Genomic DNA, 15,684 nt, shown 5'->3' on the forward strand with positions numbered 1-15,684 from the left:
CCAAAGAGAACACGAACTTGCGTTCACATGCGGTTTAACAAGCGAGCATCGCAATTGTGTTCGCCTCCAATTGGGCACGTTGTGAAAATACACATGGTTTGCGTGACCGCCTCATCTCCTTTGGATATGACGCAAAGTGGTGTGGGCAGGCTTAAAAGAAACTGAAATTATGTTGCCAGCCCGCACCGCCTGAGGCCATCACGAGATTAAACCAATATAAAATAAAATATTGATAATAGAAAATTTAGCGTTCCGGAAACAAAAAAATGGGGGGGGGGGCGGTCCTGGCTAGATGAATCGTCATCATCATCAGCCTGACTACGCCCACTGCATGGAAAAGGCCTCTCTCATGTCTCTCCAATTAACGCTGTCCATGCCAGCTGCGGTCACTGATGATTACGAGAAAGCATTTGACTCAGTTGGAAACCTCAGCAATCATGCAATCATTGCGGAATCAGGGTGTAGAAGTGTCTTATGTGAAAATACTGGAACATATCTAAAACGACGGCACAGCTACAATTGTCCTCCATGAAGTCAGCATTAAAACTCCAATGATAAAGGGTGTCAGGCAGGGAGGCACGATCTCTCCAATGCTGTATGAAGGGCGTCTAAGCATTTTTTCATCAAGCGAAGGCCTGATGGGCAACAGAGGCGCGTGTTCCATCACCGCAGCCACAGCGTCATTCCTCCTACAGTTGGTTCTGTCGACCGGCATTTGGCCGACAGTATGTTCGACCGCTGCAGCCTCAATGACTTTCAAAGGCAGTTGCTGACGCTCCTTCCACAGGGCATCCGAGGAGCAAGCGCAGCGTTCGCCCACTCGCCTTGCAGGCGGCCTGCAGCCTTGCGAGGACCTCCTCGTTGAGCGCGATGGCCGGAGACAGGCGCACCTCGACGCCGTGCAGGCTGGCGTTGTTGACGAGGCGCGCCATGGCACGGCCCAGCCGGTGCCAGCTCAGGAGGCTGGGCAGTCGCTCCCACAGCGGAGCCAGCGGCATCGAGGCCAGCAGCTGCGGGGACAGCGAGCCCGGAGTGCCCAGTGCGCGGAACGCCTCGAAGTTTGCGCTGTCTGCAAAGCAAAGTTCCGTCCTCAAAAGCCTTTTCTACGGCAGCTACATGCAAAGTCTGCAATGCGGATGCCAGTTTCGGAAAAGGAGGCTAACGACTATGAATATACAGGGTGTTTTATATAAGACTTTACACAATTTTAAAATAAAAAAGGCTTTTTGAGCTAGAAGAGCGCTTTTGTCTGCGGTGTAGTACATCAGAGTACAGCTAAGATGTGGCAACTAGCAGGCTGGTTAACGAATATTGGAAAGTTAACTTTGGATGTTGGATAAGAGTGGATGTTGAGACATCACCACCGGAGCCCGCTGAACTTTTTTCGGGAATCCGGCGTGTATCAATATACCTTGGATACTACTTCACGCGAAACGGCATGCTGTTGCAATAATAAAAAAAAAACAGAATGACCATTTGGATCTCTGATGGTCGTCACAGGCTAACCGTGCGTTCTGTCGAAACAACCATTACCATTTCCTCGCTTCAACATAAGTGCGGAAAGATCGCCCGTTGGGGCTGCCGGGAGAAAAAAGAACAGCATTTCAATATGACCGTGCTCGTGGCGGCACTGTTCTTCTGGACATACACACCGGCAGGTAATAGCGTGTACTCGACGCCGTCGCTGAGTATGTCCATGTCCCCGGTGTAGATTATGTGCGAGCAGAGGCTTGACAGCTCGGCCATGCCGGACAGCCGGGACACGCCGCACACCAGCGTCGGGGGAACGACTGCGTCGACCCGTATAGAGGGTTAGCGTGATCATCAGACCCTAGGGGGCATCTCGTTGAGTTAATACTCTAGTACCCCCATGCCAGCGCCTGTGTTTAGGTCATTGACAATAAGTACCTCGAATCCAGCAGCTTTAATCCACAAGCTTCCTTAATATTGGTTCACTGATGATCCTCTCTAAACAAATTATGTTGTAACCTAAAAGTGTTCATCGGGCTGTTTACTCGAATATCCAAAATGCTGCTGCTGGTGCAGGCATTATTAGCTATTCACAGAGAGAGGATGTCTGACTGCTCCCTCTAAGCGACACGTGGGTCTTGCTTGTGGTGATGCTACTTTTAGAAATCGTAGGCGACAAGAACTATCATCAAATTACCAGAAGTCTTTCCCAGTTCCTCTCTAAGGTACGGCCGACACAACGAAAAGGACTCTCGGGGGCTGTTGGGGCATGCCAGTTGGTCTCCGCGGGCAAACTTTGAAGCATTGCAATCTTGTTACTTACAGCTGTCAGCGTTGAGCCTTCCTGGAATTAGGAAGGGAGAGTTGGGTAAGGCAGAAATAATCGATCGCCCTTAACAAAGAAGCAGCAGAAAAATAATACGGCAAAATCACGACGTTGAACTAGTTCCGCGCTTTCTTCCTGCTAGTATTTCCTGATATGAAGGTTTTAGGTTTTGGGATTGCACAGGTGACCAGGTCGCCATGTCGTAAGACTTGAGTCTTGACGCCCGGTAGAACTTCAAGCGAATAAGGAGCATATGCCAGTCCTGCCTTATCGCCCTAAGGCTTTGCTGCCTAGCCCACCGGCCCGCAACATTCATATATGCACAATAGTTATTGCAATCCTTGATGAGGATATACAGCTTTTATTGAGGGTTAATTTTGATGCTCTACGTTATTAACGTGTCCCAAAATCTCATGAACCGAAAGTTATTAATGCAATAGCGTTCAAAGTTCCACCGAAAAAAAAGAAATGCCATCGGTCATAAAATTCGTCCGTTGGTTGGAGGGAAGTGGCGTCACCAGAGTGGATAATTCCAGTCCGCTGGACAAAACTGACGTTATCAGATTAAAAGTGACAGCACATTCGGCATAGGCGTCAGCAGGTTCTAATGCCATCGCATTGCCAATGCATAAGGTAATCAGGTGTACCCGCGCGTTTTTTATTTCAACTGGATCTAAACACAGTCAACGTAATCAGGTTAAGAATGACATTATGCCACCGCGGTCACTGATCTGGATTTAAGACTGCAGTGACGCCTAATTACTGCTTTTAAATGGAGATAACACTCACCCTGTCGGTTGACTCTGTGGAGTCGTACGATTAACAGGCCTACAAAGAAAGGACACAACAACCGTAAAGGTTAAAAAACTAATTATTAGCAATAGATCAGGTTTAGAAATGGTAACAAGAAATATCATAAGGAGCCAGAGATCTAAATCGAGACGCTTTTTTTGGTTTTATGGGGTTTAACGTCCCAAAGAATCTCAGCCTATGAGAGACGCCGTAGTGAAGGGCTCCGGAAATTTCGACCACCTCGGGTTCTTTAACGTGCACTGACATCGACAGTACACGGGCTTCTAGAATTCCATCTCCATCGAAATGCGACCGCGCGGCCGGGTTCGAACCCGCGTCATTCGGGTCAGCAGCCGAGCACCAAATACCACTGAACCACCGCAGTGGTTAACCGAACTGAAACATGAATCCAAACGTGTGCAACGCACAATGTACAAACGTTCATTACATGCGCGAGCTGCGTTTCACAACGCCATCGGCAAATTGTGCCCGCATGGTCTGGATCGCATGTTTTCTAGAAAACTTGGCAGGATTGGCACGCGTAGCGTATGATTCTGAGGTATTACTCATATATAACTTTAAATAATAATTATAAGTAATAAGTAAACACCACGCGGTTCCGTTATCTAATCTCGATCGCTTTAATTTTGTCTATGATGCGGGAGATTAGTGTGATAAGTACAGATTTCGCTCCCAAACGCTCAGGCATATTGTTTATCATGCGTGTGCTAGATTCCACGAGATTGTCCGTTAGTGCCATTTTGCCTCAGAACCGTGTCGTGGTTACTTTGTGTACATTCGTGCGTTTGTGGGCAATGCGATCGGAATCGAGCGAAAAAGGTGGCTCTGCTCTCACTCTTCTGCTTGAACAGGTGGCGCGTGGAGGCAGCCAGTCCCGAGAGCACTGCAAGCGTGATGACGAAGCCGCACAGGATGACTAGGACGTCGGTCACTGTCGGCGCAGGGTGGCTGTACGGACGACGGCGCCTCCTGCGCAGGTGTAAAAATACCGTAAACGAAGGCCTGATACACTACATCCCACTGCAGTTGAGACCACAGGTGGTGCCGCGGGCCCTGTACTGAGACTTCCTGGCCACCACTTGAACATTGCGGCTGACAAGGAAAGTTTTTCTGCTCATGTTTCGAGTGCAGTAGCTGAGTACTATTTAGGAGTAGAGTATGTAGGCTAACGGGGAGTTCTTCCTTGTCCACCAGTGCCTATGTGATGTTTTTGAATAGAACAATGAAAGAAACACTCATAATGGATGGAGAACTATATGCGTAATGCTGCAGTCCATCGGAGCAAGCTAAGAGTAGTGCGTGGATATCTTTAGTAGCAACGAGGATAGGAATGGGAATTGCAAACAAAGTTTTTCATATTGCTGGTTAAAGGGCGTTACGACTTGTGTTTAGTCGATGATTGGTTGCAAAGTAATGCCGAAAAAGTCGCAGTTATCTTTATGAGTTAAGCAGTCGGCGTGCGCGCGTTGATAAAATTACTGTGCTTTTCAAAATAGACTTCGAAAAGTCCTTTCCTCCTCGCCATCCTCACAGTCTCACACTCATTCTCACAGTCATTCTCACGTTATTCTCACGGTGCTCGTCATTCTCCACAGTAAGCCATAGTAAATATGTATAGGGTTAGTCGGAAGTTTTCAGTCCAGAGGGTCGGCTCATGAGCAGTAAAGTCCGTCAATTGTAGCACCTATGAAGCTAACAAGGCTCTCACTGGAGAGAATGAGACTTAATGTAGTTCATAAATGTTGAGCTCCGGAGTATAGTGGACATTCCACGAAGCGGCTCAAAGGCAGTTTCTGTGGCGTGGACACTTTTCGCTAACCCCTTATATCAGTCAGAATGGGACTCAGCCTAAGTGAATTATTTAAGCGCAAGCATTGCACCAAACCTGTGCTTAGCACCAGTCTTGCGGTCATTGTGTTCAGGTGCATCTATCATGACGTGTCTGGGGACGCCGTCGCCGGCGGCCTCGTTGGCGTGTCGCTGGTGCTTGGCCGCGGTCTTCGTGGCTCCCGAGCTGCCAGACGCCGCCGACGAAGAGGCCCTGGACGGGTACGTGGCAGCACTGCCGACGTGGCGTTCGTCACCGGCCACAGATCCGGGGGGAGGCGGTGACGGGGACACATCCTGGCACGGGCTGGACGCCCGAGAGTCGTCTGTGGGGGGCGCCGGTGGCGAAGGCGCCTCTGACGGGGAAGGCTCCGGCGAGGGAGTGTCGGCAATCATCACTGCGTGTTCGTTGATCCCAGAATGCGGATGAATACAGGTTGTTTGCCTAAGAGCTTAATACATGTAATATTGCCTAGTGAAACGTTACACCGAATGATTCCTATAATTCTGCAACCTATTAATATCGCATAGTGAAACGTCACACTGAATGATTCCTATAATTTTTCATCGTTTCTGTTAGCGCATAAGAAAACTTCATGAAACGTACAGTCCAGAAGGACTGTGCGGAGAACGTATACGGAGAAGCCGAAACAAATACCGACTCCGTATGACGTCATGCAATTGCGGAAAGGACAGAGAAATATTTAGAAAAAATCATAGAAAGCTTACGAATTTCCCTACCTTCTTTCATGTTAAATGGACACTATTTTGCTCCAATTCTATCATGGCGCTGATACGAAAGGTCGCAGTTAAGACTTTGTTATGTACATTTATTATTCACTCATATGAAAACCAGGTGAAATGCAAGTCGACACTTGACCACAGTCTGCTCTTCCCATAGCAACGCCATACGTATATTGAATAATCCGCTGCAAGAATGCGTTACCTTCCTAGAATCCGTCACTAAATGTAACACACGTGGGATCTCCGGGCTATTTTCGCCTGTGTGATGAATGCTATCTCTTTTGAAATGGCGTCCACACCACGACCGACGCTCATCGGACATAACACTAGTAAATCCGAAGGACGGAAAGCTTGGCAAGCTGGTTCGCACCTGGCATAGTTACAACAGCGCGTATGTCTGCGAACGAAGAAAGGACAAGACAACACAGCACTGTGTTGACGCCCTGTTGTCTTTGCCTTTTATTCATGCGCCGTCATTTGCGCGCTTGTAGGTACGCCAAATAAATAAATTGTGGAGACATGTCCGCTACTGTACCGACAGTCGGGGCAGTGGAGGCTGCTGTTGTCTCGACAGCCGGATGCACACTCTTCTTGAGGACCTCGCCCGTGTCGGAGTTCGTCACTACGGCCTCCACCGTGACTTCCTGTCCCTCGGGACCCCGTCTGGAGAGATGCTGTACCACCACAGGGTCGGGGTCAGACACCACCGCCACTATGTCGCCAGCATCTACAGAATGCGGGTAGGAGGGTTAAACATTTGAAGTATTGAATGGAGGTCGGCTAACCTAAGCGAAAGCGTTTCTGCACTATAAGCAAAATTCTGACTTGGTTCGTGCTTTGATGCCTTGCATGTCCAATATTCTTGGAAACAAATATTGAAAATTGGAAGATTTTAAGATACTGTTATGGAAATATTGAAAGTAATTCATTTTATGTGTAGCAAAATCTTTATTTTAACTGCAGAAGAACCGAAAACTGAGCGAGATGGTGCATCTGTGCAAGTGTTTCCATCGATCGCATCGAACAGTTACTGCTGCCATAGAAATCAATAGGGAATGCTTTTGACGATAGCAAGAACATTAATAGAAAAAAAAGTACACGACTGCCGTCGATTGATCTGCAGATATATATTGAATTTGTTTGTGAAATCTTACATTATATGAAAAATAATTGCGTTTATAAACGATTTCCCGCTCAAAAATGCGTTTGTCCAGGATTGTTGCGTATGAGGAACTGCGCAATATGATGGCGGCCCCGCATTTAAGGCGCCGGTGTTATCGTAAATGCGTCTTTATAGTAGATCCTTTCTTTCAGCCGTGGAAAGCAAGTGGAGCAAGTGGAAGCTTGTGCTGGCCCCAGGAAATGAGTATCGAAAGTATGTAGCTGTTCGCACGCGACAAATACGAGAGTTTGGCAGGCAGTTATAACATCACAGAGGTGGAAAATGTTTTCAGCACATGCAAAAAAATTCAGGCCGAACATAGCGTTCCATATCAAAAAGGTGGAAGGAAACCTGCTTAACCTAAAGTCTGACTAATACAGAAAGTAGCTTAAATAGTCACTCGGTTAAAGGAGATATCAGAAAATGAAAGCAGCAGGATTCTTATTTTCCGCCAGGGCTTTGACATTTAAACCACGTGTTTCGAAGTTCCCTTCCGAGCTACGGCAGTGGAAAATTTCAAGAAATCAATGGACGGTTATTATCGGGCAACGCGAGGTTCGGCCACAACTGCTGGTGGCGGGGAAGATAATATTGCTTATTTATTATTGTTTGCCTTCTTAGTCTGCGGCACGTCACTGTGCTGCCGCTCGTGACGTCCATGTGTTCCGACCACTGAGCACGGGGCGTTGGAGTGACGTCATGCGTGACATCCCGGCACGCTGACATATAACAGCGCGGCTAGTCCCGCTAACGCCAACGCTTACTACTCATAACCGGGAAACGTGCCTTTAACAGCTCTCGCTATTAATATCAAAATTCCCCACTCTTAATCCTCTGTTGTTTCGAGCCACCCATGCAATAAAGATGTTCGAATTGAATAACTGTTAGCTTTGCAAGGTGCTGGTGACGTACTTTCCTTTTCGCTGTGGTCCAGAACAGGTCATGGTCAGCAAGACAGCGCGCTATCCTCAACTTTCTTCATAACCTCATATCATAGTTTGGTTTATGGATTATTTGGCTTAACGTCCAAAAGCGACTCAGGCTATGAGGGACGCCGTAGATGAAGGGCTCTGAAAATTTAGGCCACCCATGGGGTTCTTTTACGCGCACTGACGTCGCACAGTACACGGGCGTCTAGAATTTTGCCTGCATCGAAATTCGACTGCCGCGGCCGGGACCGAACCCATCTTTCAGGTCAGCAGCCGAGCGCCATAACCACTGAGCCAACCTTTGATCCATCGCCAGACGTGTGCGCTAAAAGAAATGGGGTGCAGGTGCTGGAAGGAGAGGGTGCAGGAAGAGGACGAATAGCCTTCTTGTTCGGAGGGACGCAAATGTGCTTCACGTAAGGGCAGTGAGCCTGAAAGGGGGAGGGAAAGGGAAGAGTAGAAGTGGATGAGTGGCGCTCTAAGCCCACAAGGGACACTCACCAGCAGTTGCAGCTTCTACAGGAGCAGGAATGCCGTCCTTTTCCATATCGGTGGAGATATCGCAGTCGTTCGAGCTCAGCGAGCAAAGAATAATGCGCCTGCGCGTGGCTTCTCTTTCTTCTTTCTCCTCGTTCGCTGGTGCACGTGCAACTGATGTTGAGGGTTGGTTCATGGTTTGATGCCCGTGCGGATGAGTTGTCGTTTTCTTCGTCTCTACGCCGCAAGAGTAAGTTAGTTCCCGTGGGGCTGGTTTAGGGACGCGTGTGAAAGTGGTGTGCACACCGCAGCAAAGCTGCCTTTATAAATGGGCAAAGTGAAAAGGCCGAACAAGGTTCATCGTCTGGAACCTCATCGGAGTCTCAATGACAAGAGTAAGGAAATGCACAGGGAAGGCAAGCGCTGCTCCAGCGCTGTGAGTGCCTTCTTATCCCCATCCTGAAGTCGCGCTGAGACTCTTAATGCAATAAGGCATTGGCAAATTAACAGTACTGGCATCAGACTTAAGTCCAATAATTTCTGAGCACTTCGCCTATCCGTAAATGGATGGCACGATGGCTCTAGAGACTAAGTGCGTGCCGTCAGAGAGCAGAATTCTTTAACAGATTAGGCCTAGTGTACATTCGGCGGCTCTGGAATGTGGGTAGAATCATCACATAACCACCAGCTTCACGTGTTTAACATGAGCGGTGGAAGGCCAACCGCCTTAAGAGGCAGCTCCGGCTGCTCCGAGGTCGACGCGAATAAGCGCTTTCCTTTCCGAAGCTCTCGATCTGCGGCTGCCTTACCACCTGAAATGCCCAGAAGACTACGTCCGATGCGTGGGGTTAATATAAACACATTTGATGATCCGTTCATCTACGCACTGGAGAATATCAGCTGATCTCTTACAGATGACTGCTGTCGGAGCGGGTGGTTTCCTCGAATGGGCTAACAAACGACATATAGGTTGCCGGTTAAGTTCGGACAAAACAGGAAATTCAGTTTAGGTCCCTGCCTCCTAAAGACCCCCAAAGTTCCAATCCCGATCACTCCCGATTTAAGAAGCATCCGGAGGGACTTCAGTGGAGGGAGATATATTTTTAACAAGACCTGTTGCCGGGCTAATTGGGGATCGTCTGCAAAAGGCGTCAATCGGGACGGCGATAAGTGAAACCCTGCTCCAGAAGTTGAAAGGAAAAGCGCGCAAAAGGTCTGCAAACAATGCAACGAAATCTATTGTGATGCCTTACGTACACAGCATCGCTTACAACCTGAAGGAAGTGGCTAGCACGTGCGAACTACTGATGACAATCTCAGCACCGACGAGGCTAGGCCAGCTGTGCTCACGCACGGCAAACCATAAAGAGAGGAAAAGTGGCTGTGGGAAAAAGGCGCACGAAGCCCAATGTAAAATGCGCGACAGGAGTGGTTTACAAAATACGACTTACATGTGGAAAGGCCTATATAGGCCAGACAGGGCACCCCGTAAATGATCGCGCATGTGAGAATGAGCGTTCATTAGGCGATAACGACAGCAGGAAAATTTTGTCGAAACATTGCAGAGACTGCTAATGTCGTCCATGCCTTCATGAGATAAAGATTCTTGGCAGGGGCAGAAGTGCCATTGCACGCGAGATTTTGGAAGCGTTTTTCTGAGAAAAAAACGATAGCAATTGTGTAAGTGATGTGTCAGTGTGCTTGTACAATAACAAGTTGGCAATTTTGAGCTCTGTCTTTAGGGTATGATGAGTGCACAGGTGTATTAGGGCTTGTCGTGAATGTACCTTTCGTACATGCGCCGGTTTTTTCTATATTCAGGGGCTCGAACCCTGAATAAATCAATTGATAGTTTGCGCTCGCCCTGTGCTATGTGCTCTCTTTTGTGTTGTGGTTTTAGCGCAATGTAACATGATTCCTGTAGGCGATATATCTTTTGTCTTGGTTCCAGCTGAAAACCTGAATTATACCGTACTGTCTAAATATAATCGAAGGCTGCATTAAGCTGGGTGCTAAAGTTGAGTATTGACGTGAAGTTTTCTAATGGTGGTTACCAGCACCTGAACCTGCATATTTCGTTAACAGGCGATGGCGACTCCTCGGTCTAAGGTATACTGCGTGTTTCGTTAGATGACGGCTTCTGTGTTCTCGGTATCACCGGCACCCACGGGGACAATAAAATTTGTCCGGCGTGTGGCGCTGTCTAGCTCGTCGAGGATAAATGGCCCCGTGATGTTCCAGGCCTGGATTTAAAGGTTTTGGTTCATCCCGCGAAGGCATGAAGGCACGTTCGAACGTGGGAACGTGCGCTGTGAGACGCCGATCATTCCTCCCCACACCGGTCACGTGTCAGGCCTTTTTTGCGTGATCGTACACGGTGCGATGCAAAGTCCCGTACATGTGCCCCAAAAGCAATACTAAGCACGTGTCTATGGAAATTTGGCCGGTTTGGCCGCACCGCTCATGAGGAAGAAGGCGAGGATCTCGTCTGGGTTGTATGCAACCCAGGTTGGCAGCATGTGGAAGTGAACACGATGGCTACTCGCACTCATTGCTATGCTTCTTCGTCGGCGGCGCCGATGTCAAGAGCCGCGCCACCAGACTATCAGTTTCGAAATTATGAAAGCGCGAATTGTGTGGTATGACACTCTGGCTTCGTTATTTTCTTTTTCTTCAGCGCTACTCAAAATTCATACAACAGCCGCGCCAGTACGCAGTGACAATTTGCTCTGCTCTGCTACGTCCGTACCTTAAACATATACAAGGTCCGTTAGTACCCCATTATACTACCGGGCAAATGGCGGGGTGTGTATACACTCATCCACGGTGCGGTAGGCGGTCAGTCATGGCTGCCGGTGGATTGCGGGACCCCCTTAGTATTTACCCGAGTGTTCAGGTGGAGGCACAAAGGCCGGGGTCTTAAGGCGCATTTGAGGGAAGTGTGACACATTCGCTGAGGGTCAAATGCCAGTAGGCATTCAAACGCAATCCGCACAATTTTTTTTTCTTAGGCAAAATCTCTGCGTAAACACATCTCATATAGATGCGACCCAGGTTGGCAGCATGTGGAATCTAAAACAGAGACTAATAAGGAGGTCCCTTTTGTGACAATTAAGCCCAAATCTGGCACGTGTAGTCAGATGGGGCGGCGGTATGAAGCTGTAGTGGTCATACTTTTCTCCTAGAGAGGAATTTGGGGGACACGAGGTCTACTTTACGTGAGCCATTTATTGTGTAAAAACATTGCCTGTGATATTTTCCATCAGAAATGTTCAAGAAATTCGTTGTGCAAACAGGACCGACCCACCCACTCGAACCACCTCTTTCAAGAGGTATCCGTGAATCTGTTCCTATAAGTAAATTTGCTCGGCAGAGGTCAGGACGCATGACAATGTTTCGTCCTCCTCGTGTTCACAATAGTAGTAGTTCAGTCGGAATATGTTTAGATACTGTGGAAACACGCGAGGAGTGGACGCCTTAATACGTGTCTAGTTTGCTATTTTGTTGACTCCGTTAGCGTAAGTTCCGGCGATTCGTGGCTATTTGTAGTACTAACCATTGGAAGGGTATGTGTGGTGTCTTGAAGAGAGGCGAAAAGAGGAGGAGGAAGCATAAACTCCTCAAACGTACTCAGAAGGGAGAAAACTTGCATAGGCAGCGATTACGGTTCCATTGGGAAGTGCCACAGCGAGCAGGACCGTTGCATGGGAGGGCCGTATTTGGGTAAACATTTCTTTCTGCATCGTTGTGACCTCGTGGCCAGAACACGCAGCGGTGTTTTAGGGCGTGAGCACCGAATCCCGCTCTCAGCGATTTCTCCGATCTTTGTAAGGAGAATGCGTTACACTGAACCACGTGGCAGGTTGGCCTCCTCGGACACCTGATATTGCGTCGTAGCACAACCTGCCCATCGGATTCTCAGAAAACTGATCAGCGTGCAAGATGGCTGTTCGATTAACGATTGGTCGCGAGAGGTTCCTCAGGAGGAGCAACCTAGGTCTCACAATTCCCACCAGTGGCAGCGCCTTCAATCGCAGGGCTGTGGCGCATCGCTTAAGCGCTGCACCACTGCGCCACGAGTGGTACGAGGGCTCCCAATGATGCATGAATACAGGAGATGATCAAGTTCACATAAATGAGCTTAATTCATCGCATCATACCCTTAACGTGGAGCTTAAATGCCCGCTCCAGCTTTAGTGCGCTGGAAGTAAGGCCCCCACACACCGATTTCCCGCTGTTTGTCCAGAGCTTGCTGATATTTAGATGAAAGCATCGAACCGAAACCGAAACTGAAGTGAGAACTGAAGCTCTAGCGCACCTAGTTTGTATCTGGCCTAAGGGTATGCCGCCTTAAAGGTTTGATCGGATAGCGAATGAGTTAATCCCATATATGCAGAATGTCATTCTCTACATTCATAGATCCCTGGGAGTCCTCATACCACTCATGGCGCAGTGGTGCAGCAGTTAAGCGATGCGCATCTGCCCTGCGATGACAGGTGCTCTAAGCGGTGGGCCCTGTGCGACTTAGCTTGTTCTTCCCAAGCGGCCAATCATTTAACTGCCACTTGCAATGGTGGGCAGTTTCGTCTCTATCCGGTGGGCAGGTAGTGATGACGCTACAAGGTCACGTGACTTATATGGGCCCACTTGCCTCCAAGGTTTCTCTCTGGGGACCGCCATCCAAAGCCATTCCGGTTATTTTTCGCTCACAGCGCCGACGCCGACAACACTGACGCCGGATTTTCTGGAGAACGGGGCCTTTAACGACCTCGAGTTTATGCTTACATATACAATAACACAACCACTCCTGACGACAGCCTGCAGTCAGGATACGCGCTGACATACTTAAAGAAACCTACCTTCAAGTTGCTGGCTTATGGGATCTCCATGAAATCAAAGCTAGGTATTATTATCCATTAAATTTAGAATATAGGCTTTGTGATTATCATGGCGATCTCTAAGGAAGAACTACAACACTTGCATCTTGACCGAAAATGCGTACTATGAACGCGACGCTCGTGAAGGGCCGCATGATCGAGTTGTATCGATGTTATCGATATTATACTCTTGAAACTGTGATGCGCGCACTGAATGGTCCGCTGCTTCCGAAGACAGCACGCCCTAGCATTCAGTCGTAAATACAGGGTGTTAAGAACACGAACTTCAAACTTCATGAAAGTATTTTTCTCAACACGAAGTCCACGGACAGGTTGTCCTACGGAAGTGCGCTACAATTGGAGAAGCCTCAGTACGCTCAAGTTATCAGCAGTATTGGTTATAGATTTCCTACAAAGATCTTTTCTGTGTCATTTTGTAAAGGTAACTTTATACACACTTCTAAAATATTCTAAAGTGTTCTTGAAGAAAAAAAGAGATAACCTTCGTCCGCATCCCACAGCAGCGTAGTCGTTGGATTCCCTCATGTTTTCCCGCGCTTCATATTTCTTGCATTAATATATTTAAGCGCGAGAAAATCCTTGCGAGTGCGAGGGGATGTTAGTCGACAGCGTGAGAGGATGTAAGTAGACGTGAGCCACTAAGAGTGTGAGGAGGAAGCATAAACTCCCCAAAAATACTCATAAGGAGATAAAACTCTTATGGCCAGCGATTACGGTTCCAGGCATAAGTGCCACCGTGAGCATGACCGTTGCATGGGAGGGCCGTATTTGGGTAAACATTTTTGCATCGTTGAGATCTGGTTGCCAGAACACGCAGTGGTGTTTTACTGGACAGGTGCTGTTGTGTCTGCATGCGGAGCTTGTTTGAAGGTGTGCAAGGTGTTCTCAATACTGACACAATTCTCAATACTGACGTGTGCTGCAGTTTAAAACGTTGATATGACAGGAGTTGGCCAGAATGGGCACTGAAAAACACATGAGAGCTAAGAAATAGGAAGCAAATAAAAAACAACTGCCTATTTGCTTTTAATAGAGAGTGGTGCTTTAAAGCTGAGCAGGTGATAATGTAGAGCCGACCAACTACGAATATACATGAACCAATTATTTTCTCGCTGAATAGTGGACACCATATTTACCTTAACCACTAAGTGGGAAAAAAATTTCCACTCGATCAGCATTCGTGTACAGAGATCATTAGATAAGAGAACATGCATAACGGGCGACTAGATAGTCCACAGGTTCAACAGCCGCATTCAGTACTCAGTCCAATTGCAGAGATGCAGGACATGAATACTGCACTGAAAGCGCGGCGGAATATAAAAGTGAAAGATACATCTTCCCGCCTCGTAGAACATCTCCGTCTTCCGCAGTGTTTCTTAATGGCGAAAAGGCGATCGAAACTCGCACATCGCGATAAAAAAAATTGAAAAAATGAGTCGCATGGGCGTGGAAAAGATAGAAAGTCATTGGGCGCTTAAGTCAAAGAAAGAAAAAGATATGACGACGCTCTGATCAAGTCGGAAGCGGTGCTGTGGTGGGCATGCAGGAAAGCGGGGCTCTGCTAGGCCGTGCCGTTGATGACCAGCCTGTGCAGCCTGCGTAGTACTGGTGTGGGGCCACCGCCACACAACTGCCGGTGGTCGTCCAGCTCGGCGTGGTAAACGGCCAGGCACATGCGCGGCCCTTCGCGCTGACGGGCGAGGGTGGCCTGGGTGGAGAGCACCGTGCACAGCAGTGTGAAAAGTGAAGTGCGGGGAGGCGTGAAGGCCTTGCTATATCACGAGCATAAACGAAAGAAGCCAATGGCGGTTTGTCACAAATGTAAGCATGGTGGCATAATCTACGCCTGACTTCGGTCTTAAGTCAGTCTGTCGCTGCCGAACATGCAAGGATAGATATCTCTTGCGAAGCTCAGACACAATCAGTGACCGCGTCTGATTTGCTTGCCGTACTTTGGCGGGCATTTTGTTGTGTTTTCGCAACTACTTGTGTTTCCCAGTACATTTGTTGTCCGCGCTACCAAACGCCGCTTCCTTCGATTCTATTTATGTGTTGCACCTAAATATTCCTATCGCACTGGTGCTCAATTTGTTTAAATGCTTTTTATTCACACCGCTATGGCATTGCTGGAGAGAAATTTTCCTGATTTTAACGAGAGAGAAGTTTAGTGGATATTTACGCATATATTTATGCGTGCGTATGAGCTAGCCTGGACACTTCAGTCATCAAGATTTGCGCCAATGCTCACGTCATGAATCTACGTACACAACTCATTTCTTCCACTCTGTAAGGTGATAAAATAAGACTTTTCAATTTCAATAATAATTCTTACTCAAAATGAGCGGTACCCTTCCTCTCCTTTATCAATGGGCCTTTGCACTTGGAACATAAACCACGTACCTTGCGTGCGAGGGACCAGTCATCGTCGAAGGCGACCCACGTGTGCTTCGAGTGCTCCATGGCGTAAAACGAAAGCGTGCGCAGGTCTTCGAAGCGCCGCACTGAGAAACGATTGCATACCTGCACAGAGACGACGGG

At 48.1% G+C, this 15,684-nt stretch overlaps 1 protein-coding gene across 1 annotated transcript; it reads right to left on the bottom strand.

Moving 5' to 3' along the window:
• Window positions 1-746: 746 nt before the first annotated feature.
• On the bottom strand, window positions 747-8,338 carry LOC144119826 (uncharacterized). Its single transcript, XM_077652356.1, has 8 exons — window positions 8,273-8,338; window positions 6,216-6,407; window positions 4,995-5,334; window positions 3,945-4,078; window positions 3,086-3,124; window positions 2,294-2,314; window positions 1,653-1,790; window positions 747-1,069 (listed from the first exon to the last, which is right to left on the bottom strand). The coding sequence occupies exons 1-8, from the start codon at window positions 8,316-8,318 to the stop codon at window positions 747-749; spliced, it is 1,233 nt and encodes a 410-aa protein (XP_077508482.1). The 5' UTR covers window positions 8,319-8,338.
• Window positions 8,339-15,684: the final 7,346 nt, after the last annotated feature.

This window comes from Amblyomma americanum, chromosome 2 (genome assembly GCF_052857255.1).
Source record: "Amblyomma americanum isolate KBUSLIRL-KWMA chromosome 2, ASM5285725v1, whole genome shotgun sequence".
NCBI lineage: Eukaryota > Metazoa > Arthropoda > Arachnida > Ixodida > Ixodidae > Amblyomma > Amblyomma americanum.